Source organism: Gasterosteus aculeatus, chromosome 6 (genome assembly GCF_964276395.1).
Source record: "Gasterosteus aculeatus chromosome 6, fGasAcu3.hap1.1, whole genome shotgun sequence".
NCBI lineage: Eukaryota > Metazoa > Chordata > Actinopteri > Perciformes > Gasterosteidae > Gasterosteus > Gasterosteus aculeatus.
In genome coordinates, this window is record NC_135693.1 from 11,499,590 (window position 1) to 11,524,652 (window position 25,063).

The window sequence follows — 25,063 nt, forward strand, 5'->3', positions numbered from 1 at the left end:
AGCTTTCACTTTTCTACTTTCTTGAACTAATTAAAGAATTAAAAGAACATATGTACGCTTGTATAAAAAGAGCCAAGAAACAAAGATAAAATTTCAACAACTTTATATCAATTCCAGCAAAAATACAAAGTTCTTAACGTAAAGATGTTTCATTACTGGGATTAACACAAAGAAAGCAGTTATTTCTTTCTAATATACAAACCAAAATCTTTAAATAGCAACTGCAAAGAATAAACATGTTCAAGTTTGATTTGGTGGGCTGGTTTAGTTTCCGTTTGCCGACATGGAGTTCTTAAATAACAATAAAAACATGACAGTCATGTTTTGCATTTACAGCTGATTTGACCTCTAAGAGAAATTAACCTAATAAAAAATAACATTGTGCTAAAAATGACAAACTGACAATACATTAATGCAAGTTACTCCTGGAAGTTACAAAACTTCACAATATGAGAACATCTGTGTGACAATAATAAAAAAAGACATAAAACTGCAACTCAGAAGTGGGACTAGACAACCCCAAAAATATCACATCCAGCTTGTGTATGAGTTGGGAAGAAATGAGTCACTGATCTGCTATTAATGCTCAAGTGACCATTAACTTCAAATTAACAAACTAAATATAAACATTCTTCTGGGCCTTCGCGGTTATGAAATATTGTTGCTACAGGATACAAGCGGTATCTCAGACATATTTCAGTTTAGCATTTGGATGGGAAAGCAATGCTCATGTTAGTATTTTCTCAGATACATAAATATAGTTCGGGGGGGTTTCACTTGTAGAAAGGCAACAACTCTAAATGCAAGAGCAGCTAAAATTGTCTCCAGATCAACAAGACTTAACACGTGCAGGAGCAGGTAAAAATACTCAATGTGAAGTCGCTGCTAGACTGGAAAAAGGTACACAGTGATGAACATAAAAGAAAAAAAAATGAACATGTGTCATGACACGTACAGATCACACAGCGCTGCATGTACATTTAATACTACGACAGTAAGAACAAAAACACGTCAATGCTCTGGTAAAACGAGAATACGAAAATAAAGCCAAATCAGGAAGCAGTTCGACTGCCTCAATAGAGATAAGAATTTAACGGTGACGCTCGAGGCATATTTACGCACGCACGCACTTACTTTAAGAGGTATGGTTCACTACCTCTCCAGAAATTGAAAGCTTGTTGTGGACAGGAGGATTCACATTTAGCAACACATTCCGTTATTTTACAATTCATAAATAAGGCACCAGGTCACAATAGTCACATATTCACACGTGTCATTGGAAGACAGGCTGGAGATACAAACCCCCCACTTCTATAAGTCAAAATTGTATGTATTGAAAAGCTCATTTCCCTTCTCATAGCAAGCTCTGTGAACAGTTAATGCACTGAATCTAAAAAAGTGAGAAAACAGAATGGTGAGTGACTTTAATGTCATGGATATAATGCTATTTTCCGACTTCTAAAATGAGGTTTGCTGGGCCATCATCTCCAGCCGGGTCGCAGAGTGCCGACACTGGAACACCTGCTGAGGTCACAGTGGACTCCAGCGCATTTCTATTTTCACACGGAAGCTTTACAAAAGCAGAAATTACTTTTCAAAACTAGGATCCTGCTTCACATGTTAGTCACTGAAAAGCCCTCTGAAGAGTTCGGCGAGGGTAGAAAACAGATACATCGAGTCCCTCTGAACAGATTCGGACTAAATCCTCCCATTCCAGGTTCTCTCTTTCTCTCTGAATGTGCGTTTCATTTTGAGAGCGATGTCCTGGTGCGCTTGGCCGGCGTCTGCGAGCGCTCCCGGGCCCTCTTGGTGGCGGCGCGTGGCGCCGAGGCCGCGGGCCTCCTCCTGACGCCGGCGGTGCCCCGCCTGGTCATCGCGGACTCCTCGCTCCTCCGGACCCTTTTTGTAGACGGGCCCTGAGTCTCCGCGGGCCGCTTCGAAGCCACGTTAATTTTCCTCTGGGATCTGGTGAGCACCTGATCCGCCGGCGTCGGGGACTTGAGCGCGCCGCTCTGCTGCGGACTTTCGGCGCCCTCGGGCCCTTTCGCCTCGGGGGGGGTACTTTGCGGCGATTCCTTCGCTTGGACTTTGGCGGCGGTCGCCTTGTTCGGGGCGGGCTTCTCGACCTCCGTCCTCTCCGCCTCGGTTGCCTTTTTGTTGTCGGCTTTGCCCTTGGAGGCGTCCGCCGGGCCGCGGTCCGGCGTTTTAGGCGAGCCTAGCCGCTGTGAACTTCTCTTTGGTAATTCGTCCGCTCTGGCTGCGTCCCTGGACGCTCTGATCGTCCTCCGTTCAGCCGGATGCTTCGGCGTTTTCTTGCCAGCCAATGTTTTCCGTCTCTCCATTTTCGCCGCAGACGCTTGCATTCGTTTACCGACAGGCACGGGGGATTTTTTGGCCTTCAGCGGCGGTCTCAGATTTGACTTGGCGGCTGACTTTTTGGTGGCCAGTCGTTTCATGCCGTCGCTGTTTGAACTTTTTGAGGCCTCTTTGAGTCGAACGTTGGTCTGCTGAACCTGCATCTTCTCTCGGATGTTGGAGTATTTCCTCAGGATTCTGGCGCTGGCGGGATTCTTTGATTTACCAGAGGACTTCTGGGACTCGACCATCTGCACACAGGCTTTGGCGGCATGGAGGGCCTGAGTGGTGCTCGGCAGCTCTCCTCGCTCCTTGGCTTTGACGGAGTTCGCTTCGTGCTCCAGCGCTTTAGCGATCAGTTTCTGACTCCTGGGGTTGCTCTTCACTGGAGAGGCAATGGCAAACTTCTTCAAATGTTTCTTTAAGCGCTCCGCCTGTAGGCTGGGAAACACCCCCTGAGAGGTCCCTGAACTGGATGAGCTGTGGAAGCACAGCTGGGTTTCTGACGGAAGACGCGTGTTCACTTTCTTGACGATGACGAGGGATTTTGTCTCCGTTGTGTCGAGGAACCAACGGCAAATGCTGCTGAGATTAAAACCTTTCATGAAGAGCATTTGGACCGGGGAGTATTTCTGGTTTTCTGAAGATTTGGATTTCCGGGCCCTGCGCTTACTCTTCCATATAGCTGCCTGTCTGTCTGCCTTGTTTTTGTATTTCGCTGCCGGCTGGCCCTCTTTGTCCATCTGCACCCAGCCTTTTTGCATTTTGTCATACTTAAGGTTCAGATTTGTGATGAGGTGTTGGTTTTCTTCTCCAGTCAGAGCCTGAAAGAATTTATTCGTTGGTTTTGGGGGCTCGGCTCGGGGCGGGAGGACCGGGGTGGCTGAGGTGTGGGGCAACACAGTTGCCACGGACACGGGGGGGGCCTTCACCTGAGCTTTCGTTACCCTTTCTGGAATTATTTTGAGGGGAGAAGTCACGTTACTCGGTCTCTCATCCAGAGCGAAAGCGCTGGTAGAGGCTACAGCCGGCCTTTGAGATCTCAGGGCGGATTTCTTCGTGTTCGCGGCTGACGACAGTGTGCCGGACTGATGGGACATTTCAACCTTACTGCTCTCACTTCTTAATGGCATTCGTTTGGGTTTTTCTGATAACAAAGAACTGCCTTCATCTCCACTTGCAGACGTGCTTTCCAAAAATGCTACATTTGGCTTCTGCAACAAAGCAACATCACTTGCTTCTGCTTCCTTTTGGAGAACCCGCTTACTTCTTAATGGCATAGGCGGTGATTGCATTTCAGTCTTTGAGGGACTTTGATTTTCTAAAGGACTCAATAACTCACGGTCAGGATGCTCATTTCTACCGTCATCTACCACAATCTCCGCAGCCTGCAGCTGCTGTTCTGCCGGCAATCGATGTTCTACTGTGTTCTTTTGTATTTCTTCAATTGCCGTCTCTACCGGCTGATCATTTTCGATTTTTGATTCAGTCGTCTCTGGGACCGCTTGCTGTTGGGACTTCTCAGAAGCTGCAGGGGAAGACGACCTGATTGGAGGAGAAGCGTCAGGAAGCGGCGTAGGAAAGGGGAGGGCGTGAAGTTGCTCTGTGGGTGGATGAGAGTCGGTAGCAGTGGGTTGTGGAGATGAAATCGGAACCACAGCATTTGATTTTGGAGGTGATGGAGGCGCTCCAGCTGGCCTCTGACTGGCTGATCGAAGTTGCCGCTGATCTGAGAGGACAGTTAAACTGTCCTGTTCTCTGGGAGCTTTCCTTTGTTTGTTCTTGGTGGGACATTTTGATTTCGGGCTTGGTGGAATTGTAGACGATGGTTTGTTCACCTGCTGAATCACAGTACTACTCTCAATGGATTTTACAGCTCTGTCTGACTCGGGTAGATGTTTCTCCGAACTCCTGTTGTCAACGGCTGACTCGACGGAATTCTTGTTGGGGACACTCCGGCTGGATTTCACCGGGGTTTTGTTTGGCGATGTGGTGCTGTGACTTGATCTACGACGCAGACTTCTGTCGGATGCCGATATGGGTCTGCCGTTGACAAAACCCACTACCACGGCTTCGGCCTTTCTTAACCGCTTTGGCAGCGAAACTACAGTACCCTTTTTTCTGCGCCAAGGGGGTAATTCCTTCAAGAGCGAGTCGAGCGTCTTCGACGACACGTCGTCTTCGTTATCGCCTTCGTTCTCTAAAGGCAGAACCGCCTCCACTCCTTCAGACGTTTTCAGCTCCGTCTCTCTCCCCATTGGCTCCTCTGCTGAACCTGTGGTGGCTTCAGCTGGGACTTCAAAGTTGTTGCAGTGTCTCGGTGACTCTGGTTGAACCTCCTGCGTTGGCTCATGATTGTTTTCCTCTTTTTCTTCCTCTACTTGAGCCACCAGTGACGGTGCTGTAATTGGATGGAGCGCCGTCTCACTGCTCTGCACTTCTACTAATGAAAGCCGGGGCTCATCTTCTTCAACTGGTGCCACTACTTTTTCTGGGACTAATCGGTCATTACTTTCACGCAGGTCCTCTTGAAGCTCGGGCTCGTCATCTTTTTCTGCGTCAAATGAAGCCTGAGAGACACTTTCTCCCCTTTCTGCAGTTTTTCCTGAATCTCCGGTTGTGTTCTGTTCCCCATCGGTGTTCAAAGCGGTTTCTTTGTTTTCGGTTTGAGGCCTTATCGGAGAGGCTGCAGCCGACTGCCCTTTGCTCTGAGACTGATCCGTCTGACTAGTTTCCACAGGAAGGTCCACGTCGCTGGCTGCTACCTCCACAGTGTCTCCTGTCCCTGGTATCACGCTCTCTTCCGTGGACATTCGTTGATTGCCTGACTCCCTGCAGGCTCCAGCAAAAGGCGTGTTTACAGATGGCAGACCTTCAGGCTTTGACAGCACTTGCTTTGGAGTGACCAATGTGATGAGCTTGGGCAATGGATTAGGACATTTGCCCCTCCCTGCCAATGTGCGGACAGTTTTTAACTCCCAGATTTCATCTGAATACATATGTCCTCTGGTGCTCTTCCGGGCGTTGCGGCGTGGCTGCATGCCGCGCCGCTTTTCCTTAAAACACTCTGTAATTGGTTTGTCAATAAAAACGATATCACAGTTGCCGAGATCCGGGTCAGCTATTGCCCTACAGGCAGAGTCCCTGATCCGATGATCAGAAGACGACTTGATGGTCTTCCTTGCAGTTCGCGGAGAGTCTGAAGGAATGGTCATGTGGACGGAGAACAGGTTCGCTGGTTTGTCTTTGGCGGACCCCAGAGTTTCTCTCGGCCTTGCTTGATGCGCGTGACTAGTCTGACTGTGCCGCTTCGCAGAGGAGCTGAGTCTGGCACTGTGAGTCTCTGTCCTGTGGGACGGATTTGAGTTACCCTGCCTGTCCTCCAAGGGGTCCGAGTGAGACGAAAGAGAGGTGTTGAGCACACACGACAGCTTCTTGCCAGCAGCAACGTTGCTGGTCATGATTTTCATCTTAAGAGGGGCGTGATCACCACCACAGTTGCTCTCTGCCTCCGTGGCGGTGGGATTCACCACAGCGCGGCGACTCCCTGACCCGGGGCTGCGGAGATCCAAAACGGGGCCAGCAGATGTTTTTAGCGAAACGGCGTCCTCTGGAACTTGTTTCATTGCACAGCTGCTTTGGCTGGGATGGGACGTCCTCTGGACTTCTGACTTGGGCGTTGATGAGCTGGGAAACCGTCGCTCGGCGCATGAACTCTCAGCGTCGACAGCGCTGGCCTTTGCAGTAGAACAGGCGGTTACCTGGATTCCAGTGGTGAGGTTAGAGGCTTCCTGCGTCTTGGAAGACGCCAGCGCTTTGACCTCCGTCTGCAGGAAGCCTATGGCGTCTACCATTTGTCTCTGATGGTGGGGACAGAGCTTGGCCATGAATTGTTCCAGCGAGGAGGCGGACTGAAGGTCTCTTGCCTTAGCAATGGGCGTGTCATGAGGCTCACTGAAGGGGGGAGACAAAGAACAAGATAGATGTCATCACAGATCGAGAAGAAGCAGAATTGGGGTGTACCATTAATTGAGTGTATCAATCACACACCAAAGACAAATATCTCTACAACGAAGTGTTTGTGTGAAATGATTCACATATGTTACTCAATGATTTATCATTGCATATTTATTAGAAGAATAGGTGATTTTAAAAGTGGACCTTTCATCCAGTGAACTCGACCAATTACATTGTTACAGCTATAACATTTTACCTTTTTGCACAATGGTGCCTTTTGTTACAGTATAACTCGAGAAAATCTTACAACATGCACAAGACATTTAGTAACGGTTGCCCATTTTGAATAAAACAATTTAAACATGTTCATCACTTGAAAGAGCAGATACACTTCAGGGAAATATAGAGTACATCATTTTTGTCAGGTTTTTATGTATAATAAATGGTGCAACGGGTGACATTTAGGTACAAGTGTTCAATAACATATTAGCTATAAAAAATAAATCAAGCGCAACATGCAAAGTTAACAATTGTCATACATGTGAGGTTTTGTTTAGGTGGGGGCATGTTTCTGTATTTCTGGGAGGTAGGTCGGTCTACTACAAAACCCTAAAAGAGCTTTTAAACATTTATACCATCACATTATGCCAAAAATATATATATATATATCAATGTTGATCTCAAAATGTAATTTTCTATGTAAAAAGAAAGAAAAAGAAAAGTCCTTCCCAAGATTCATTGTGATCTCCACATCTGGATCCCTGAGGTGACGTGTCACATGGCTGCGCTGCGTAAGGTTGGACCGAGCAGCGTGTGCAACGGGTTCGTTGAGACTTACAAACTTACATTATCTGTATACAACTAGAAATGCTGCGTTGTTTAATATCAAGCTACTAACATTCCCATTGTGACAAAGTAAGGCGGACATCTCAAATGATGGACTATACAGTGCTGCTACACTTGCTTTTTAATCAAAAACGTCCTGCCGCCTGAACTGGAAAGAAACTTAATTAATTAAATTAAAGATTGGTCGACAACTTATTTCCACTGAGGTTATATGGACATTCAGTGCCAACCAGAGTATTACAAACAATATAACAGGGACAAGATGTACTACTTTATGGGGCTCATTTCTACAGCATGCCAACAAATAGAACTTTTTGCAAATTAGAACATATTTTATTTTTAATTGGACAACTAGTTTATGCAAAGCGCCAAAGCTTCGCATGGAGCAAAGTGGAGTACCTGAATCATGAGTGGCAAGTGTTGAATCCCTGAGGGTCTCGCTCTTTGTTTCACTTAGCATTACAGTAAGGAACCGATAAAGTACATGCCTTTGTCATCCACACGAATGAAATAACCATAAACAACCGTTCTAACAAGCAGAAGCAAACCAAACTCATTCCAACAACATTTCACAAACTCGTCCACGATATTCGTATACTGCACATTAGCACATCTGTTGATTAGGAATTATTCTAGTTCATCAAACATCTTCAGTGAACCGTTAACCAGATTGAGAACTGGTCCAGAGATATTTCACGTTCATAGTACTTTGTACTTTATACTAGTTGACTTGACGGTAAACACACCAACTCTTCAGTACTTTCAATAAAACCGCCTCAAAGATAAACGTCACCATATACGACTAATATCACACTAACGCATATGATTTTGTCTGATCATGCACGACATACGCAGTGTCATTCCTGTACATTGTTCAAATCAAATATTCCTTTTCTGTACATACTTTTTTTTTTTTATGGACAGGGATACTAGTCATTCTAGACACTTGTCCACACATTATATCAAACAAGCAAAAGATAGCCACCTTTCTCTAGAATACAGTGGGACAATCTTAACTTTTGTCCCATCACATCTATTATGAAAAGGAGTTAAATATCTTTAGTCTAAAAATGATCAACTTGTCTATAAACAACTACGAGAATTACTTGTTTGATTAAAGCCATTTCATGGTTACTTAATTGATGATCAAACCATTCATTTGTAAATATCGATCAAGACTGCATAAAAAAAATGTAAAAAAAAGAATTCCAGACCTACATATGTTCCTCCGATGCAGGGCGTATTAAAGCATGCTTTTGATGGGAACGCTGTGAAAAACAACCCAAACCCCAAAAAGTTTAAACTATTACAAGCGGTTGCACTTCGACCAACCTTCTACTAGCTTATATAATTGATGACAGCTCTTTCTATAAACTATTTGGCTTTAGGTTTTTCACACCGGTCCGTGTTGCGTACATGAGAAACTGCTACATTAAACAGCCATGAGAAGAGTAGACTGTGATATAAGTTTTCCAGATGAGGTAGTGGACCATTAGATTCGCTACAATAGACAGTGAAGTTCCACCTGGCAGCACAACAACAGCAATCCATCAACTAAAATGCAACGCTGAATGAGAACGTAAAGTGAGCCTTTTGAGGAATGCTGAAGGATTGTCAATGCAAGAATAAGTTAATTAACAACAGTGAATTAGTGACTAACTATGACTTAATCATATTATCCGTACATGTGTGCTTGAAGTGCTTTGTTTTACTTTTTTATCTGAGCCAGCGTTATTCAGATATTTTGTGAATATATCTATGCAATATATCTATGCAGTCCTTCATTAGTTAGACATAATGAAGATTTTAACCTTAAAGTGACAAGAAATCCTGAATGAATAAAACATGAATAAAACACAGAATAAGAGAAGCCAAACAAGTAAAGTTTACCATCTAACATAAAGTTAAACTATTGTTAGAGTGCTATTATACATACAAGTAATACGTATTATGTGTGCAAGTCCCTGAACTGTATGTTACTACTGACTCTCACCCTAAAAAGTTTACAATCAAGGCAATTTTATGTATCACATGCCTGCAAATATAGTATCTGATGCAATGCTTGTAGTGAAGAAATCATTTCTTTAAAAAAAGAACATCCAGGTTCATCTAAGTCTAATGCTGAAGAATCTGCATAAAATAATAACCAACATTTACTAGAGTTGTGCATCACCCTGATTATTAGTATTAGTATTATGGGCCGTGCTCCCATACGAGCACGAGCATACTTCAATGAGGTGTCCTCATGAAGCAAATTACTGGCAGAGCAAAGAGACGTGGAGTTCCCTTTGCAGTGGTATGTATTGGCAGCAGGGCACAGGTGTTTACCTAAACCGTTCTGAACAGGAACAGCACCATGACCCAACCCTTGGTTTCTGTAGTTACAAATATCCTGCCTAGAATTTGTAATTTGATCCAAAGTTATTCACATCTAAGTGGACTAACATAAGATGCTTGGCCAGAATAGATATATATTCAATCATGCAAGCAAAGTATGAACAGAATAGGCAGATGATGGATGCATTATCACGTTTTCATCACATGGACAATTCTTGCTACTGGTAACTTCAGAAAAAGCTCGATGTGATTGAGGCATGAGTGTAACAATAGCTAATTTGGCTAGCTAGCTAATGTTAACAGGCTAGCACAATTATCCATGTTGAGTTAAGCGATAAATGGTAATATTGCTTGGTAAAAGTTTGTTTTTTTGTAAAATAATGACTGGTCTTAAGAGCTTCTAGATGTTATTAGGACATAAAACTGATCATGTTATCTTGTCTACCTGCAGCAAACACCTGAAAACTAACCTGAATGTAATCTAGAGTTAAAAGTTATCCGATACCAAGAGTTTAGCTCGTGCTCTATTTGTGAAAGTGGATAATTAGGTCACTAGCGTATCATCCTCACAAACAAGGGGAGTATAGCTAAGAGGCAATTCTTTATCATGTGCCATGAGCAGGCCCGATGTGTAAGTGTGTACAGTATATGTAGAATACCTTCATACACTGGAAATAGAAAAGGAAAAGTTCTGCCCTTCTTGTATCTCGGAGAAAGTCTTTCCCCAGAGATAATACCTGAAGTCTGAAGGCTTACACTGGCACTGAAATGCTACTGAAAACTAGGTAAGGTGTGTTGTGAAGTCCTCTGAAAGCAGTATACGCGTACTGGACAGAAAGGATATCCTGAAACGAACGAGGGATCGGAGTATATACAGTGATCCGCTTAATGAGAAGAGACATTTTCTTTTACCAAAAAGTACTGCATTCCAATCTAAATGTATCCTGAGTGCAATAAAGGCAATATAAAACAAATAATTAACAGAACATTCATATAGGACGGCAAAACATACAGAACAAAATATAGAAAGCACAAACCTATCATGCTTAATTCAGATCGAAAATGAAAGTGAAACCTAGATGACAAACGTTATTATAAATATGTTAAATATAGTGTTTAGGATGAATAAATACTCTGAATATTACAGTGTTTGGACAAACAGTTTTTCTTACATCTCCTGTGTCTATTTCAGTCAGAGATGTGCATTTGCAAAACAGTGACAGAGACTTTCACTGGCATCCACAAGGGCCTAAATACACACACACACACACACACACACACACACACACACACACACACACACAATCTTACACACACACACACACACACACACACACACACACAGCAGTACTGCGAGATGTCACTGAGGGGCGCCACCTCCTTAGAAATGATGAACTTGATGCTACATACTACATTAATGGTGCCAAGAAATTAGTTTTTAAAAGATAACGTATGGCAGAGAGTTCATATCAAAATGGATAATTTGGTTTATATGTTACATATAACTCAAGTTTTTATGGGAAAACAATTCAGCTACTACCACTGTCTGGCAAATGCAACATCTGTCTGGTTAAAAATCACATCCTTAAAAGTACTTTACGATTGTATCAATCATTTGACGAGAGGCTTCCGTCCTGGAAATCATTTGCGTTCTCTTCCGATGCACTCTCCCTTTTCTCAGAAACCATGTGCAGGGAGTTATGCAATTCCTCCCTCCCTGGTGACTGTGACACACTCTGCTCCTCCATCTTTATAAGCTTCAGTTTCTTTTTGGGTGGATGTTTCAAGGTGCCCAGTCGCTCTTTAACTTTGTATTCCAGGGTGCTGTGTGGTATGCCGTAGATGGTTTGGGCTTTGGACACGCTCATTTTCCCTCCCATCACCACCTCGATAGCCTCCTCCAGCAGGTCAGTGTTGTACTGCCTATAGCGCCCGCGTTTCTTCCTGGGCTGCTTGTTACTCAGGTCGGACTCGGAATCCAGAGGACAGCTTCCCCGCAGGGATTTGCGATCCGCGTCTTGAGGCCAGTATTCCTTCTCGGATCCTGAGCTACTAAAACCTCCGCTGCTCTTGTTCTGGATCTGCCTGGGTAGAATGGAGCGAAGGGCCTTTCCCAGACCGCCCTCACAAGCCAACCCGGAGTACACGGTGGACAGGGAATCCCAACATGGGTCCGTTGCCAGAACTCGCACCTGGGGAATCTTGAGGTCACAGGATGAAGAATGAGAAAGCGAGAGGCCGTGGTCCCTGCAGGCCTCCTGGAGGTTTCCCTTCTCGTATGCAAGGGACTTTGACCAAAGTCCAGCAGCTTCCAACAACCTGGGTATGTCTTTAAGGTGCTCACTAGCCTCACTGTTGGTTTTGAGTTTAAGGAGGGCCCCGAAATTACTTTTGGAATTCCAGGAAGCAGATCCGCTTTTGAAAAGCTCAGTAGGTGCGGAGCTGCGGCTGAGAGGGAACTCTGGGTCGCTCTCCACATCCGGCTCCTCTTTGATGTGCAGCGCGTATGCGAGAGACGAGGAAGGCTTATAACGGGCGGAGTGGCCGATATTCTCCCTCCTCCTCCCATCCTGTAGGCTCTTCATAAACAGCCCGACTTGCCCGTCCGCCCTCAAGGATCGCCTGATTGGATGGAAGGAAATTGGGTGTAAGCAGAGCTTGCACAGTGCCTTTTTTCTCGTTTCTAAAGGAGGATGGGTTGGGGAGGGGAGGATGTTGGCCACTCCTTAATTATATGACCTTGCTTTTGGTAACTATCACTATCTTTTAAAATAACTGACTGAGAGGTTGTGTGTGACTTTTAAGAACAAAAAGGTTCATGTTTGACAAGTTTTTATTTGCTTGCTGGGATGAAAAAAAATAAACAAAACTGCATCAACATAAGAAAAAAAACAGGGTAAAAGAAAACAATACAAACAAAAGAAAGGGCATTTATTGGAGTAAGTAAAAGGTCTTGGCCCGTAACGCAAAGCCAGAAGGAGGCATTATTTGTCATTGCAGTACGGCAGCTTGGCACGTAGCTGTTAAGCAGGGCACACAAACTATGTCATATGAAATGACTAATGAAGCTCTTGACATTTTGTGTGGGACGTGACCAGCAAACAAGCGCAGAAATAAAAGAGTAAGCCAGTAGAGGGTCGTGTGTGTGTGTAATACATAAAAAGGAAAAGAAAACATTTATTAGAAAGAGAATGTAGCCTGTACTAGATAAAAGGTTATTCAAAATATATTAAAAAACGAGATATTTCTCTTCCCCAAAACTTATATTTTATATAAGATTATATTTTATCAGAGGAGTACCATCAAACTGGAAAGAGTGCATATTGTAAATCATATTTCAAAGAAATATGAAAATCTGAGGGAATGATCATCACTTTAGATCATATCAGCTGTCCGAGCAGCAGGAACATGCAAAGCCACTGGTGATTAATTAATCCATATCAAAATTTAATTATAGGGCATATTTAAAAAGGCCAGATCTGTATAACTGTATCAAAAGGCTTTGCTCAGCAAAAACCAACAGGACAAATTATTAAATAAAATAAATTATATTATATATATTTTAATTCAATTAGGATTAGTTACAAACTGATGTGGATGACAACATTAGAGGGTGTGTGTATTGTCTGCTACTACTAGTATACTAAAGTGTGCATCATGTTTATCTGAAATATATACAACATAAAATCAATCATAGAACAACTGACTACACTCCTTCCTTTAGAGAGGAACATAGCGAGCAGATGTGAAAGAATTCATTTTAACATCTCTACTACTACAAACAAATCATCTAAAATGAATTGAGCCACTGAGGACTCACTTTCAATAAAAAAAACACACACTTTCCACTGCATTTATTCGGGACTACAGTCCTTTAAAAGAGGACTTTTGTGACAAAAGGTGAAGCAAGATGCGTTAATGATAGGAAGGCTATAAGCCCTTCACTAAATCATCATAATCATCAGGCCAGCTGGTGCCTTGCCAGATAATAATGATTAAAAACGAGACCGCTCTCACAGAATCCTTTTAAGCCACAGTAGCTCACAAACTTATAAGATGTTGCCTAATCAGTCTCCAGCTGGCAAAACCAGTGACTTCTTGGACATGCAATTAGGACCAAACATCTCTATTATCTACCAGTTGGACAGGTTGTTTATTTTGAATGGCAGCATGATACAAACTGCATCCACAACGACGTACCGGAGTGAGATTTAAATGCACACTCCAGTAACGGGAGCACAAGGAATATTTAATCTGCAGCAGTTGGTTAAAACCCCTGACCCATTTTTTTTTGTGGCAAAAAAACACTTCTGTTAGCACAACCTTGTTTGTTTTTTCATTTTCATCAAGGCACCAACCGGCGGTTAATTTTTTCAAGCCATCAACTGGCCAAGGGATCTCTAATTTCAGGACTCGAACCCCACGCATTCATGCCGCTACGCCTTCAGTCCAAATCTTTTTCTTCTTTTTTTTTTACTCATCCTACACCACATAATCCTCAAAACTATTGCTGCTTAAAGACTTGAGACTAAAGCGTCAAAGTAAAAAAGGATCCCATCTTACCCTTTGAGCGTGGATGTGGCCGGAGACAGGCAGGGACTACGGACAGGCAAGCTGCTGGTGCTGCTACAGCGACTCTTTTTGATAGATAAGTCAAGAACTCCATCTGACAAAAAAGGTAAGGGGGGAAAAAACAAATCTATTTAGTTTCGATTAGGTTTAGTCAGGCTTTTCACCAGTGCATCGGCTGCCTTGTCACAGATGTGCTCACACTACCTTGGTCACGCGGCACAGCCGGCGGCCTCTTGATGGTGAGGTCAAGAGGAGCATCCTGGTCGGCCATGAGGAGCTTGCTGAGGACAGGGTTCTGGTTGTGAGCAGGCGCAGCCAGGGGGGGGGCAGCGGGGCTGGTAGACGGATCTGCCCCCGAGAGCAGGGACGGGGTCGGCAGGCTTTGGTCAAAGCAAGGCTGGGATTTGGAGCCACTGTCCTGAGGGGAGCTGGTTTTTGAGGTATATTCGGCAGCAAACTGTCGGATCATTCTCTGAAGGATCTCGCGAGCCACTACTGGGATGTGTGGGTCAGAGAAATTTGGCACATCTGAAACAAAATAAACATGAGGTAAGATTGAAAGCAAGTTTGGTACCTGGCCGATAAACCGGCCAAAAAAACCCAAAACAATAACTGCCAAGTCATTTTTCAATTCCAAATCAGTGCTGTAGTTGAAGCCATTACAATTCATGCGTAGAACATTCAGATGATAGCATACTTCATCCTGTCTGCAGGCAGGTTCTCTATTAATAATAGGGGTGGGAATCTCTTGGCACCTCACGATTCGATTCCGATTTAGAGGTCAACGATTCGATTCTAAACCGATTCTAAACTGATTATTAATTCTAAACTGATAAAACGATTATCGATGCATCTCGATTTTCTAAATTTTCTCTCTCTGTCTGCAACCTCTGAGTTTGCTACTCAGAGGTTGCTAATCACTTCCTACTTTATTTGATAATTAAAGAAAATCAACAGATGAATTACCTTCACTCATTTTTTATAAGAGAAAAAAAAAATCACAAATATGATTTTAGCTGCATCAACAATGCAAGAACCAATGCAGCTTGCATTTCAACACAATATGAAAGTAGCCTATGTAAAAAAAATATTAAACAGATTCACTTTTCTTTTAAATGAAGAAAAAGCTGCTCTTAGTCTCAGACCGGTCCGCATTTGTAAAATACCGGAAAAAAGTCCAAATCTGTGAATATCTTGCCAACTTTCAATACGGATCGACTTTTTGGAAAATCGAAATAATGAGGTAAGATGTGCGCAGGCTCCTTCATAGTTCGGTAAAGTTATTAGATATTCACAGATTCAGACTGACGGACCGGTGAGCGAGTGAGGAAGTTCACGCTCCGCGAGGGAGCAAATATTTCTCGCGAGACGGGCTTTTTAAAAAATTTTATTCCGATTATTAACTTTTCTGAATCGAGACCGAATCATTCTAGAGAGAATTGAGAATTTCTAGAGAGAAATCGAAAAAATCCCCCACCCCTAATTAATAAGCACAATAGTGTCATCATGCACTAAGCCCACTATCACTGAGATATGAAGACTCACCTTTTCTGCTGAGGACCGCATTGAGAAATTCCTCAGCTTGTTTTTCTAGTCTGCTTATTGCGGTCGGATCTTTAACAAGTAGAGGTTTGGGTGAATCCTCAAGCTCCTTGTTGCTTAAGCCAATTAGGTGTTCCTGTAAAATAACAAAACTGTTAAATCAGTGGTCTTCTACTTAAATAGGATACATATCAAATGGAAAATGCATGGGAAGAGCAGGTTTACATTTATTACACTCAAAAACGATCCCCAAGTCTATTTTTTCCTTCTGCTACACCCAACTACAATTAGGATAGAAGCTATCAAAAAAGAAAAAAAAAGAACTTTTACCTTCACTTTATCTCGTCGCAAACAACAGAAAAGACAATTCTCATCAAATGACCAGTCAGAGACTGCTGTCGGCTCAAAGTCTATGGACATAAAACAGACGAGAAGCAAATGAAATGCAAGTGAGTGACAGTCTTCTTATTGCTCTTTAAAAGTGTATTCATGGCCAACTTATAGCCGAGACCAATGCCTGTCAAAGTGTTTTAGTGAGACTGACTGAATCAGAAGCAGATAGACATTTATCAGAAGCCACCGTCCCCAACTGCAACTGCAGAAAGTCGACTTAAAATGTGGCAGTTTCGCTCACTGCAAATATAATGAAACCCCAAATAATGTCCACTATTGTTCCACAGACAACGTGTATTGTAAACATGTCTGTAGGACACTGTGGACTTTTACACTGGCCCCACGCCATCCAAAACACCAACTTTGTATCAGCACAAGGCATCTTCTCTTCTGCAGCCAGAGGGGCCGTCTTGTCGAGTGAATGTGGAGGGGTACCAGATGGTACAAAGCAGCAGCACTGTCATAATGCCCCGATAACGCGTAATGTTTGAACCACAAAATTGTTATTCATGTCAGCCATACGCTTGTATGATCATCGCTACGGTTTGTGAAAGTGAAAATGCTCAGGTTCTTACCCTTAAATAATGTTGGGTCGTCTACCAGCTCTGGACCAAACAGACCTTCGAGGATGCTCTCGAAACCTGGGGACAGACAGAGTTCAATAAATACATACATGCATGTAAACACTTAAATCAAGGCTCCATGCGGGAACAGCAGTAGAATAGAGACGCAACACAAATCCCTGTTAAGGACATACATATGCCTCCAAGGGCAAAAATGTTGTTTAGTGAGTCAGAGCCTGGTGGACTGTACGTCCCTGACACTTAACATGATAATGATAACTCATTCACCAAGCATCCTCCTCCAATTTCATCTTGACAAGCCATATAAGCACCAACTGCTTCTATCAAAATGCATATGCTCAGCTTTCCCCACAGGTTTCTACTTCAACAGGACATACATTCACTCCATCCTCCCGTTGCCAGGCAACTAAAGCAGCTACAGAGTTGGAAGTGACTTCATGCTGCCACGCTAAAAGGAGACAGCCAGAAACGGCTGTGGTGTAAAAGTAGCCCATATAATGTTAGAATTCTACCAAAACCAGAGAGTTTACAGTTATTCAACTTATAAGATTCTAACCCAAAAACTATTCCACACTCATGCAAAAAAAACTTCAATGCATCATGAATGAGATTGTGGGATCCTACAGTCCCAGCTGCTTGAGAGAGAATGTGTCATCCCGCATCGGACTCTACTTAACGGTGGATTAAAAGTGTGCAAGTTTACTGCCACAGGGTCAGCAGCGAAACCAATCCAAAAACACTGCATGCATTAAAACAAGCGCTAAAGAGGTCAGAGGTAACATCTGCCTCCACAAGCAGTTCTTGAATAAGTGTCATTCCCAATGGGCTCAGAAATAAAATTAAAAGCAGGTCATGAATCAGAACCATTATGCCAACGACAAACATAATTGTAAAAAAAAGATTACAGCTATAGTAGTATTTAAACCTACATTAAAAATCATTCTCACAGGTTAAACTAGACAAAAGTGTTGAATCGGTCGTCTACTTACAGTGCGTCTTCACAGATAACAAAATCTGACAAAAGACAACAGCCCTTATCGCCTACACTCTTCCTAAACTCCGTGAAAAAGCGGTCATCTGTTAAAAAGCCCTCGCTCTGCTTCACTACAAATTCCCACCCACTTTTCAACAGCCAAACATAAAGAGGGTTGGGGTAGGGGGGGGGGGGGGGGGGGTGAAACACAGCTTTGCCTATAGCTGCAGCGTGAGCCTGTTTCTGGGTTAGTGCACAGGACTTCAGCTGAAGCTATCCAATCCTATTTCTGAAATATTTCAGAGGCAGGGAGAGGAAAGTAGGTCATCCACTTTCGTTTGACAGAGCAGCGTTATGACATCAAACTACTCTTTAGGAATTCGGTTTGGGGCATTTCAAAAATGTGTCATGGTGTAAAACATGACTTTGGAGGCACTATTAACATGTGAACGCCGTCTCGTGGATCGCGGTGTGGTGAAGTGACTAACGAAGACGAGCCTCCTCGCACAAAAACAGCCACTTTAAATTTGGAAAAGCATGCTGCCTACACGTGCAAACAATAAAATATTTATAGCGGGTGTATCTGTCATGAATGCTCTACAAAATAAATGAGAATAAAAACTGGATACTGGCCAGAGTCAAAATAAACGATGACCGGGACTGGCTTGTGTTTAATGAAAGTTGTATTGCGCGAGGCACCGTTGGAACCAGAAGCAACTCTTTCTTTGCAGGTCACCTCTTTGAAGGAACATTCAGCATTCGGTTACTGGAGAGGGAATCAGGCCACAAATGAGCCACTACCGCATAGCTCTGGTTTGACCTACGGTGAACAGCACACGGATACAATAAAAGCAGAGTACACAGGTACACAGTGATAACCACACAAAGGAAAAGTAGCCCAGCGGGCACAATAGCTAATTATATTGAGACCTCAATCAGAACAAAGACATCAGGCTAATCAGGCTAGTGTTGGGGGGGGGTGTTCACCTACAGGCCCGCATTGACAACGTGAAGCTGAGCTCAATTAGAAAAAATTGTAGCCTTTTATTTGAAATGCAGATCGTCCCTTAGCGGGGAGACGTACTCATCCGTGCCAATCATCTTTCTATAGGAGGAGAACGATGGGTCCAAATCCCACTCTGCTATTTCCAACCCTTGTCGGCTTGTTATATTTAATTTACTCCAAATTCAGACTGTGGCTTTCCTCCAGGTAATTTATAGTTGAGTGAAGGCTCAGCTCACTGAGGTATGTTGAAATTAAAAATTAAACAGCATAATGGGTCTTTGCTTAAATAAAAAATTTAAATCGTCGCTGTGTTGGAGATGAGCACAGCGGGTTTTTCGCTGATAAATAATAAGTATTCAATTGTAACTATGACCAATGAACAGATATTTTAAGTACAGTATAAAAAGCAGTTCTCATTCCCTTCATACAACAATGCCATTCATTTTTCTCATAACTCTCTTATAAATATGAATGTCATTGTACTTCTTTTTTTTTTTTTTTTTAACTGTGCTGAAGCATACTTTTGATTACCTAAGTTCAGGATCAACGTAATGACTAAACAATCCAAGAGAGGCTTGGTATAAATTGAAGGCAGTTCAAGTCTGTTTCAGAACCAACATTCAGCGAACTCGTAATAGTCTCCAATGAGTACTTTCACATCTTATCAAAACAATTGTTGATGTGGTAGTTTAATACTCCACTTTGTTATTGACAAAACTAAGTATTCCTAACAAGAAAATAAATATCACACAAAGACAACAAAAAAAAAAAAATCAACTAAGTGAAAGTGAACAACGGTGTTTGGGATTGGGACTTGATCCGTGAATACGCTTAAGCAGCAGCCTCAAATCTGGAACATGAAACTTTCTTTCCTGAAGATCATGAAGATGAAGATCTTTCCTTGAGGCTGCTGCGGCAAAATACTTCAGGGTTGATGCGCAGAGCGGATACATGTTACAATTGGGGAATGCGATCAGACACGTTGCCACAAGCACAAACTAGAAAGGACGACGGCAATCGGCTAAACAGCATGATTAGGACCGTGGATGGTGACGACAGTAAACACTCTCTAGCCCATCAGAAAAAGGAAGAAAGGAATTATTAGAAGTGTGCGGCACCTTTTTCACCAGCACTTTAAAGAAAACAAAATCCCACGAACCAACCATGAGCCCAAAATCCTCAAATCTGATTCTTAACCTACGTTGTATGTGTGTCAGTGGAGCACAATACAAACCCTCTTTATTGACTTTGGCTACTGGTGTGTGTTTGTAATTTAGCCAAAATGTTCCATTTCAGCCTTAGCATGCACTGACTGACCCCTTGGTCATTTGAGCGGTGCTAGTACATTAAACAGTGCAATGCATTCCCTCCAATATTGTGATTCATGGCATACAAGAAATTCATAAAGAGGAAACGTAATTCTCCAATGTCAATGCTGAAGGAGTCCCTAACTGAATACTGCTAACAAATCAATAAAACCCCTAAATGGAAGTGGGAGGAAACAGCATTGAGAAGATAGGATAGTTGGCGTCAGTAGAATCATTCAATGGAAATAATATTGTGATGAGATAATATTTTGAGATATCTTGATACACAATAACGTCATCCAAATTGAGTGACAGATACTAGCCGTGTGGTCTAGTCCTACAGGGTATTTTTCTAAAGTATCACACCACTGTGACTTCCGACATGTATATTTTAGTTACAAAATGTCCAAATTGTTTGACTAGTTAAAAAAAAGAGAACATTATTTTTTTTCTGTGGAAAATGACACAATATTGCAGTATGCATGTGTCTCATCAGTAGCTAAAGGATTTTTTGGTCATATTCACAATGCTTTATCAGGAAGATAATACGTTGCAGATACGGATTAACTGCAACAAAGTATGTATCAACTTGCCCTGCTAAGCAATAAAAAAAGCTTAGTGACATTTTGGGGGTAAAATAAATGGAACTTCTTCTGCTACCCGTTTAATAAGCAGCATTCCTAAAACTTCCACTTCACCCGACAAGCCACAAATGTTGTTTTTGCACTTGCTACAAACAAACAAACACTCTCCCCTGACAACATTCTGTAACCCTGTTAGGTAGCCGGGATACAGTCTGTGTATCTTTCAAAACAAGTACATTATGATGGTGATCAACACGAGTTCCCTCTATATCCATTATTCCTCCTGACCCTTTGCATTTTTAAAGGGCGGGGGAGGGATGGTGTGTGGAGGGGAGGGGGGAGGGGGGGCGGTAAATGCAGGTTACATTCTTAACCTGCCTTATGTCCTGCCTTAAACAGGAATATCAAGCACCAACATTTAGCCTCATCACACCACTGCAGTGCTCTCTGCCGCTCCAGTGCTGAGCATGTACAGTGCTGCATCGACCCCCACTCGGCCCATCCCCCACTCAAACTACTGTACACATGCTATCTCACAAGGAGTGCCCACAAGCGCGCAGAAAATTAAAACCAGTATGAAGCCAAAATAAACCTTGCTTAATCTGCCATGTTGAGCTACATCCTTTGGAAGTGCTGGAGGGATTGACCCTCCATTAAAAATTCTATCTTTTAAGAATCCATCATAGTCTAAAAAATTATTTTTTTATTTAAAGAAATAATCATACTTATATTCACATTGCACTGCTCATGGAGGGTAATTTTGTATGAAGAGGGTCACTAATATCCTCGAGCGATGCTCTCCAAAAGATGTTGGACGGGATGGATGAGTGCAGAGACGTAAAAACTGCACAAATTAGTCGACCTACAGTACACGACTATTTTCATCCCCGTATAGACCGAGCCGCATGCCTACCCATCTAAAAAGCTACTCTCCGTTTCCTTCTCTGCTTTCCACAAAAAGGTACGTCAGTGTGTCAACAAACCTCAGCCAGATGGGCGTTTTTATAGCAAACAACGAAAAAAGTAGGCTAACAGCTTATCAGAGCCTGAACAAAAAAAATAACAGGACAAGCTAAAGTTTAAATAATAAACAAGACAATCTGCCTGATGTCAACATTTGCTTGAGCAGTTACTCAATTCCACTCACCCACATGCCCAAAGCAAGCATGAATAACTGGCATTCTCAAATATCAGCTGGTGCTTTTCCAGCACAACTTTTCCCAAATCCGACAGAGCAGACATTTTCAGTGCCAGTTTTTCATCCAGGGGCTGGTGGACCATGAACACATGTATAGGCAAACATGCAGACAATTGTTGCTGCTGTTCCAGGGGACAATTGCCCTTGTCTTTGCCCTGCAGTTTTACCGCACACATTAAATACACAAAGACAAAATGTCCATTTCAGCGTCAGCAGGGTGGCGGTGGCGTGCAGCCCTCTCCACCAAAAAGCCAAACAAAAGTGTGCCCTTGTTGTCACGGACAGAATATGCCATTCTGCAGCATGCAGACTGATGCCGTTGTCATGTACTCTGCAGCTTTGCCGTCGTGGCCCAAACACAAGGGACATTTGTCAATCATAAAGGGCTTAACTGACTAAGTGAGCAGTCCTGGGCCTGCAGCTAGTGTTTAGTCAGAAAACTATTATTCGCTCACAATTTGCTATGTACTAGGTGCACAAAAGCACAAAGCTCACCTAGTATTGTAGTCTGTAATCAGTCTCCAGATATCGCTGAAATAATTCCTATTAAAGCCAGTAGCAAATACAATTGGAATACAAAGTCCCATCAACTAGTAGTTATAGCTTTACTATAAGCGCAAGGACTGTGATGTGGACCAATATATGATGCCTAAAACATGACACATGAAGTTGGACCTGAAAATGAGTTGAGCTGGACTACGACTGACGAGCAGGAGGCGGAAAGCATTAGTTTTGTTGCACTTGTTCTAGATGAAGTCAGCATCTATCCTTCCCTGAATAAACCAAGAGCTGAACATGTTTAACATGCAACACCACCTTACTCCTAAAGCAGGGGGAATCTTAATAAAACATAAACTAAGTAGATATCTCTTTGAGATGTAGTCTGAATGCCTCCTGACACATCACATAACTACTCCATAAACTAATGTCAAGCCTTGTACAAGTATTACACATGTAAATAAGACCTATACATGGCGGCAGCTTTAGATTGACATTGATTTAATGTGACATTTTGAGATCAGCAGCGTCAGAAGCAGCATTATGGCTTTTAAGTTACATTTTGCCTCCCGTTGTTCAAATTTGGTTTAATACTCAGGCAAACCTCACACAAAAAAAACCCTGAAAGACAGTTTGTGCATTAAATAACTGCAGTGAAACACTGTATATTGCATAACATATGACAGAGACCCGTACCAAAGAAATGGATTGACAATTTATCTGTGGGCGTAAAGCTCCTTGTCCTTGTAATAGACGTTTGCATGATATTTTATATCCATTCAAAAGCAGGCATCAATGTATAAAATGGAAATGGCCATGAATAAAGCATGCTTCCTTCAAAACAGGAAATTATTTTAAGTTCCTATGAATTCTCACTGAACAAGTAAAAAAAAAAAAAAGAAGAAGAAAAGCTGATGTGATTTGAACATTAGGGTCAATAAGCAACTCTCTGCGCCTTGTTTAGATGATGCTTAGTGTCCACAGTGGCTGTTGCTATGTTACTAAGCCAAAAGAAAAAGGTCGGCATGGGATGGATTTAGAAATGGCCTCCCCCCTCTCTCCCCCTCTCCCTCAAACCTTTCTATTAAATAGTGACGACTAATGTAAACATAAGCCATCTCTGTGTGTGTGTGTGTGTGTGTGTGTATGGAGCGGAGTAGTGAGAGCGGATTATAAAATGTATCACAGAGACCTTTACAAGATATGTTGAATTGTTGAATTGATATCATGAATTGTTTCAGAAGAAAAGTCACAGTCAACCACAGAAATGTCATGTTGTTTTACTTCTCAACAGCAGATAAATCAACATTCTTATTAACCAACAAATCCAACAGCCACCGTGCGCACACTAATCATCTGTGAACAAGGGACGTTATAGAGGGAACTGCATGCAGCTTATTAACCTATTTGGGCAGAAATGTCACCAAGCCGAAGGTTCCACGCTGGAGGAACACATTTGAGTCTGGACCCAAGTGGTGGAGCCACCAACTGTCTCTAAAAGCCCTGAATGTAGGTTGTGTCCTCTCCTGCACACATGGTCTGCACTATCCCACTACAACTTTAGATTTTAAGCCTAAATTCCCACCGAAACACACACACACACCATTCGCAATAACAGGACCGTCAAACCACTAATACCCCAACATTACCCTTTTTTTTTAAAGGAGCCTAACGTTGGAGTTTATTCGCGTAACGTCGTCGAAATCGGAAACTCCCCCCCAGCAGCAGCGGCGGGGTCTCGGCCACTTCCTCAAAGCGACACTGCGCGCCCACCGGAGGTGATCCGAAAGGAGCGAGCGGGCTTGAACGTCCACCAACGGCTTCCCTCCCCCCACCCGAGCTACAGTATCACCCCGCGGGGACGCGCGTTTCATCAAACGGGGTCTTTAGGCCGACGCGACGCGCGGAGACACTCCCTTTAAAAAACAAGCACGGTGCCCTTTAAACAAACTAACGACGCGCCACCGGAACGTTAGATAACTTATAACGCAACATTCTGCTGTTGGGATTTATTTTTAAAGAGTAAAAACGAAGGGGGAACAACGTAAAGTACCGAAACAGTGTCACAAAATGCAACATTTGGGGGTAACTGCTCGGCCGGGTTTAGCGCGAGAAGGAAACAGTTGAGGACAAAAAGTCGCACGGAGATGCGCCGAGAAGAGTCGGCTTACCGAGGGGGTATTTACATCGATAACAGCCACAAAGATATGCAATTCAACCGGCAAAATCGTACGCCGCGTGGCTGGCTTCGTCCTTACCTACACAGTGAACGAGTTTGTGTCGCCAAGAATCAAGTTCCTGCCGAAAGCCGCGCCTGTCGATTGTGCATTGCTGGCTTTTACACTGACTCGCCATTTTCTATCGTTCTTGTGTGGCGGGCACGAGCTCGGCAGGAGGAAGCGCTCTGCTATGTGAACGCGCACCTCTGTGTCGAGGAGGAAATCACTCCAGAGGGAAACGTAGGCTTCGTTCTCAGAGCAACCACACCAAATAGTGTTAACTAAATCAGTGATTAAGTTAATGAATATGCGGATTAAGTCATTATATATAATAATAATAATAATGATTCATATATTCAACTCACCAATAAAACCAAAAATATGCTATTTGCACTTAATGATAAATATGAATGTGGAGTTAAGGTTGACATCCTATTTTTCAATCAAATGTGACAGAGGTGTATTTTTCCTTCATTGGTTGTTATCGTTGTGTTAAGCATTGAATAGACTACCCGAGGCTAGAATACTGACCATAGGAAGTGGGCAACTATGGGCTCCAAACGTTCTAGGGCCCAGATTTACTACATATTATTGTGGAAATATTGTGTGGTCACAAGGCAGATACTGCATTTTAACAGTATTTGTCACGGTTAATCGCCGGTTAACAGTTGCGACAGAACTCTCTTGACAAT

The 25,063-nt window shown here is 42.9% G+C and overlaps 1 protein-coding gene across 2 annotated transcripts; it reads right to left on the reverse strand.

The window, feature by feature from the left end:
- Positions 1–86: 86 nt before the first annotated feature.
- On the reverse strand, positions 87–24,627 carry LOC120821127 (ligand-dependent corepressor). Of its 2 annotated transcripts, none has more exons than XM_040179549.2 (7): positions 24,411–24,627; positions 16,578–16,643; positions 15,940–16,019; positions 15,613–15,745; positions 14,272–14,595; positions 14,059–14,161; positions 87–6,309 (listed from the first exon to the last, which is right to left on the reverse strand). In XM_040179549.2, the coding sequence occupies exons 1-7, from the start codon at positions 24,505–24,507 to the stop codon at positions 1,746–1,748; spliced, it is 5,367 nt and encodes a 1,788-aa protein (XP_040035483.2). In that variant the 5' UTR covers positions 24,508–24,627; the 3' UTR covers positions 87–1,745. The 2 variants fall into 2 exon arrangements, with proteins under 2 accessions (XP_040035483.2, XP_077961134.1); XM_078105008.1 differs by lacking the exon at positions 87–6,309 and adding an exon at positions 6,469–12,117 and having other exon boundaries at positions 24,411–24,626.
- Between the last annotated feature and the right edge of the window lie 436 nt (positions 24,628–25,063).

Bases quoted from the DNA above. Each gene is read 5' to 3' on its own strand.
- LOC120821127 (XM_040179549.2), bottom strand. From the start codon at position 24,507: ATGGCGAGTCAGTGTAAAAGCCAGCAATGCACAATCGACAGGCGCGGC. The intron at 16,020-16,577 runs GTAAGAACCTGA...TTATGTCCATAG, and splicing joins CGACCCAACATTATTTAAGG to ACTTTGAGCCGACAGCAGTC. The intron at 6,310-14,058 runs GTAAGATGGGAT...TCCCCCCTTCAG, and splicing joins GCCACATCCACGCTCAAAGG to TGAGCCTCATGACACGCCCA.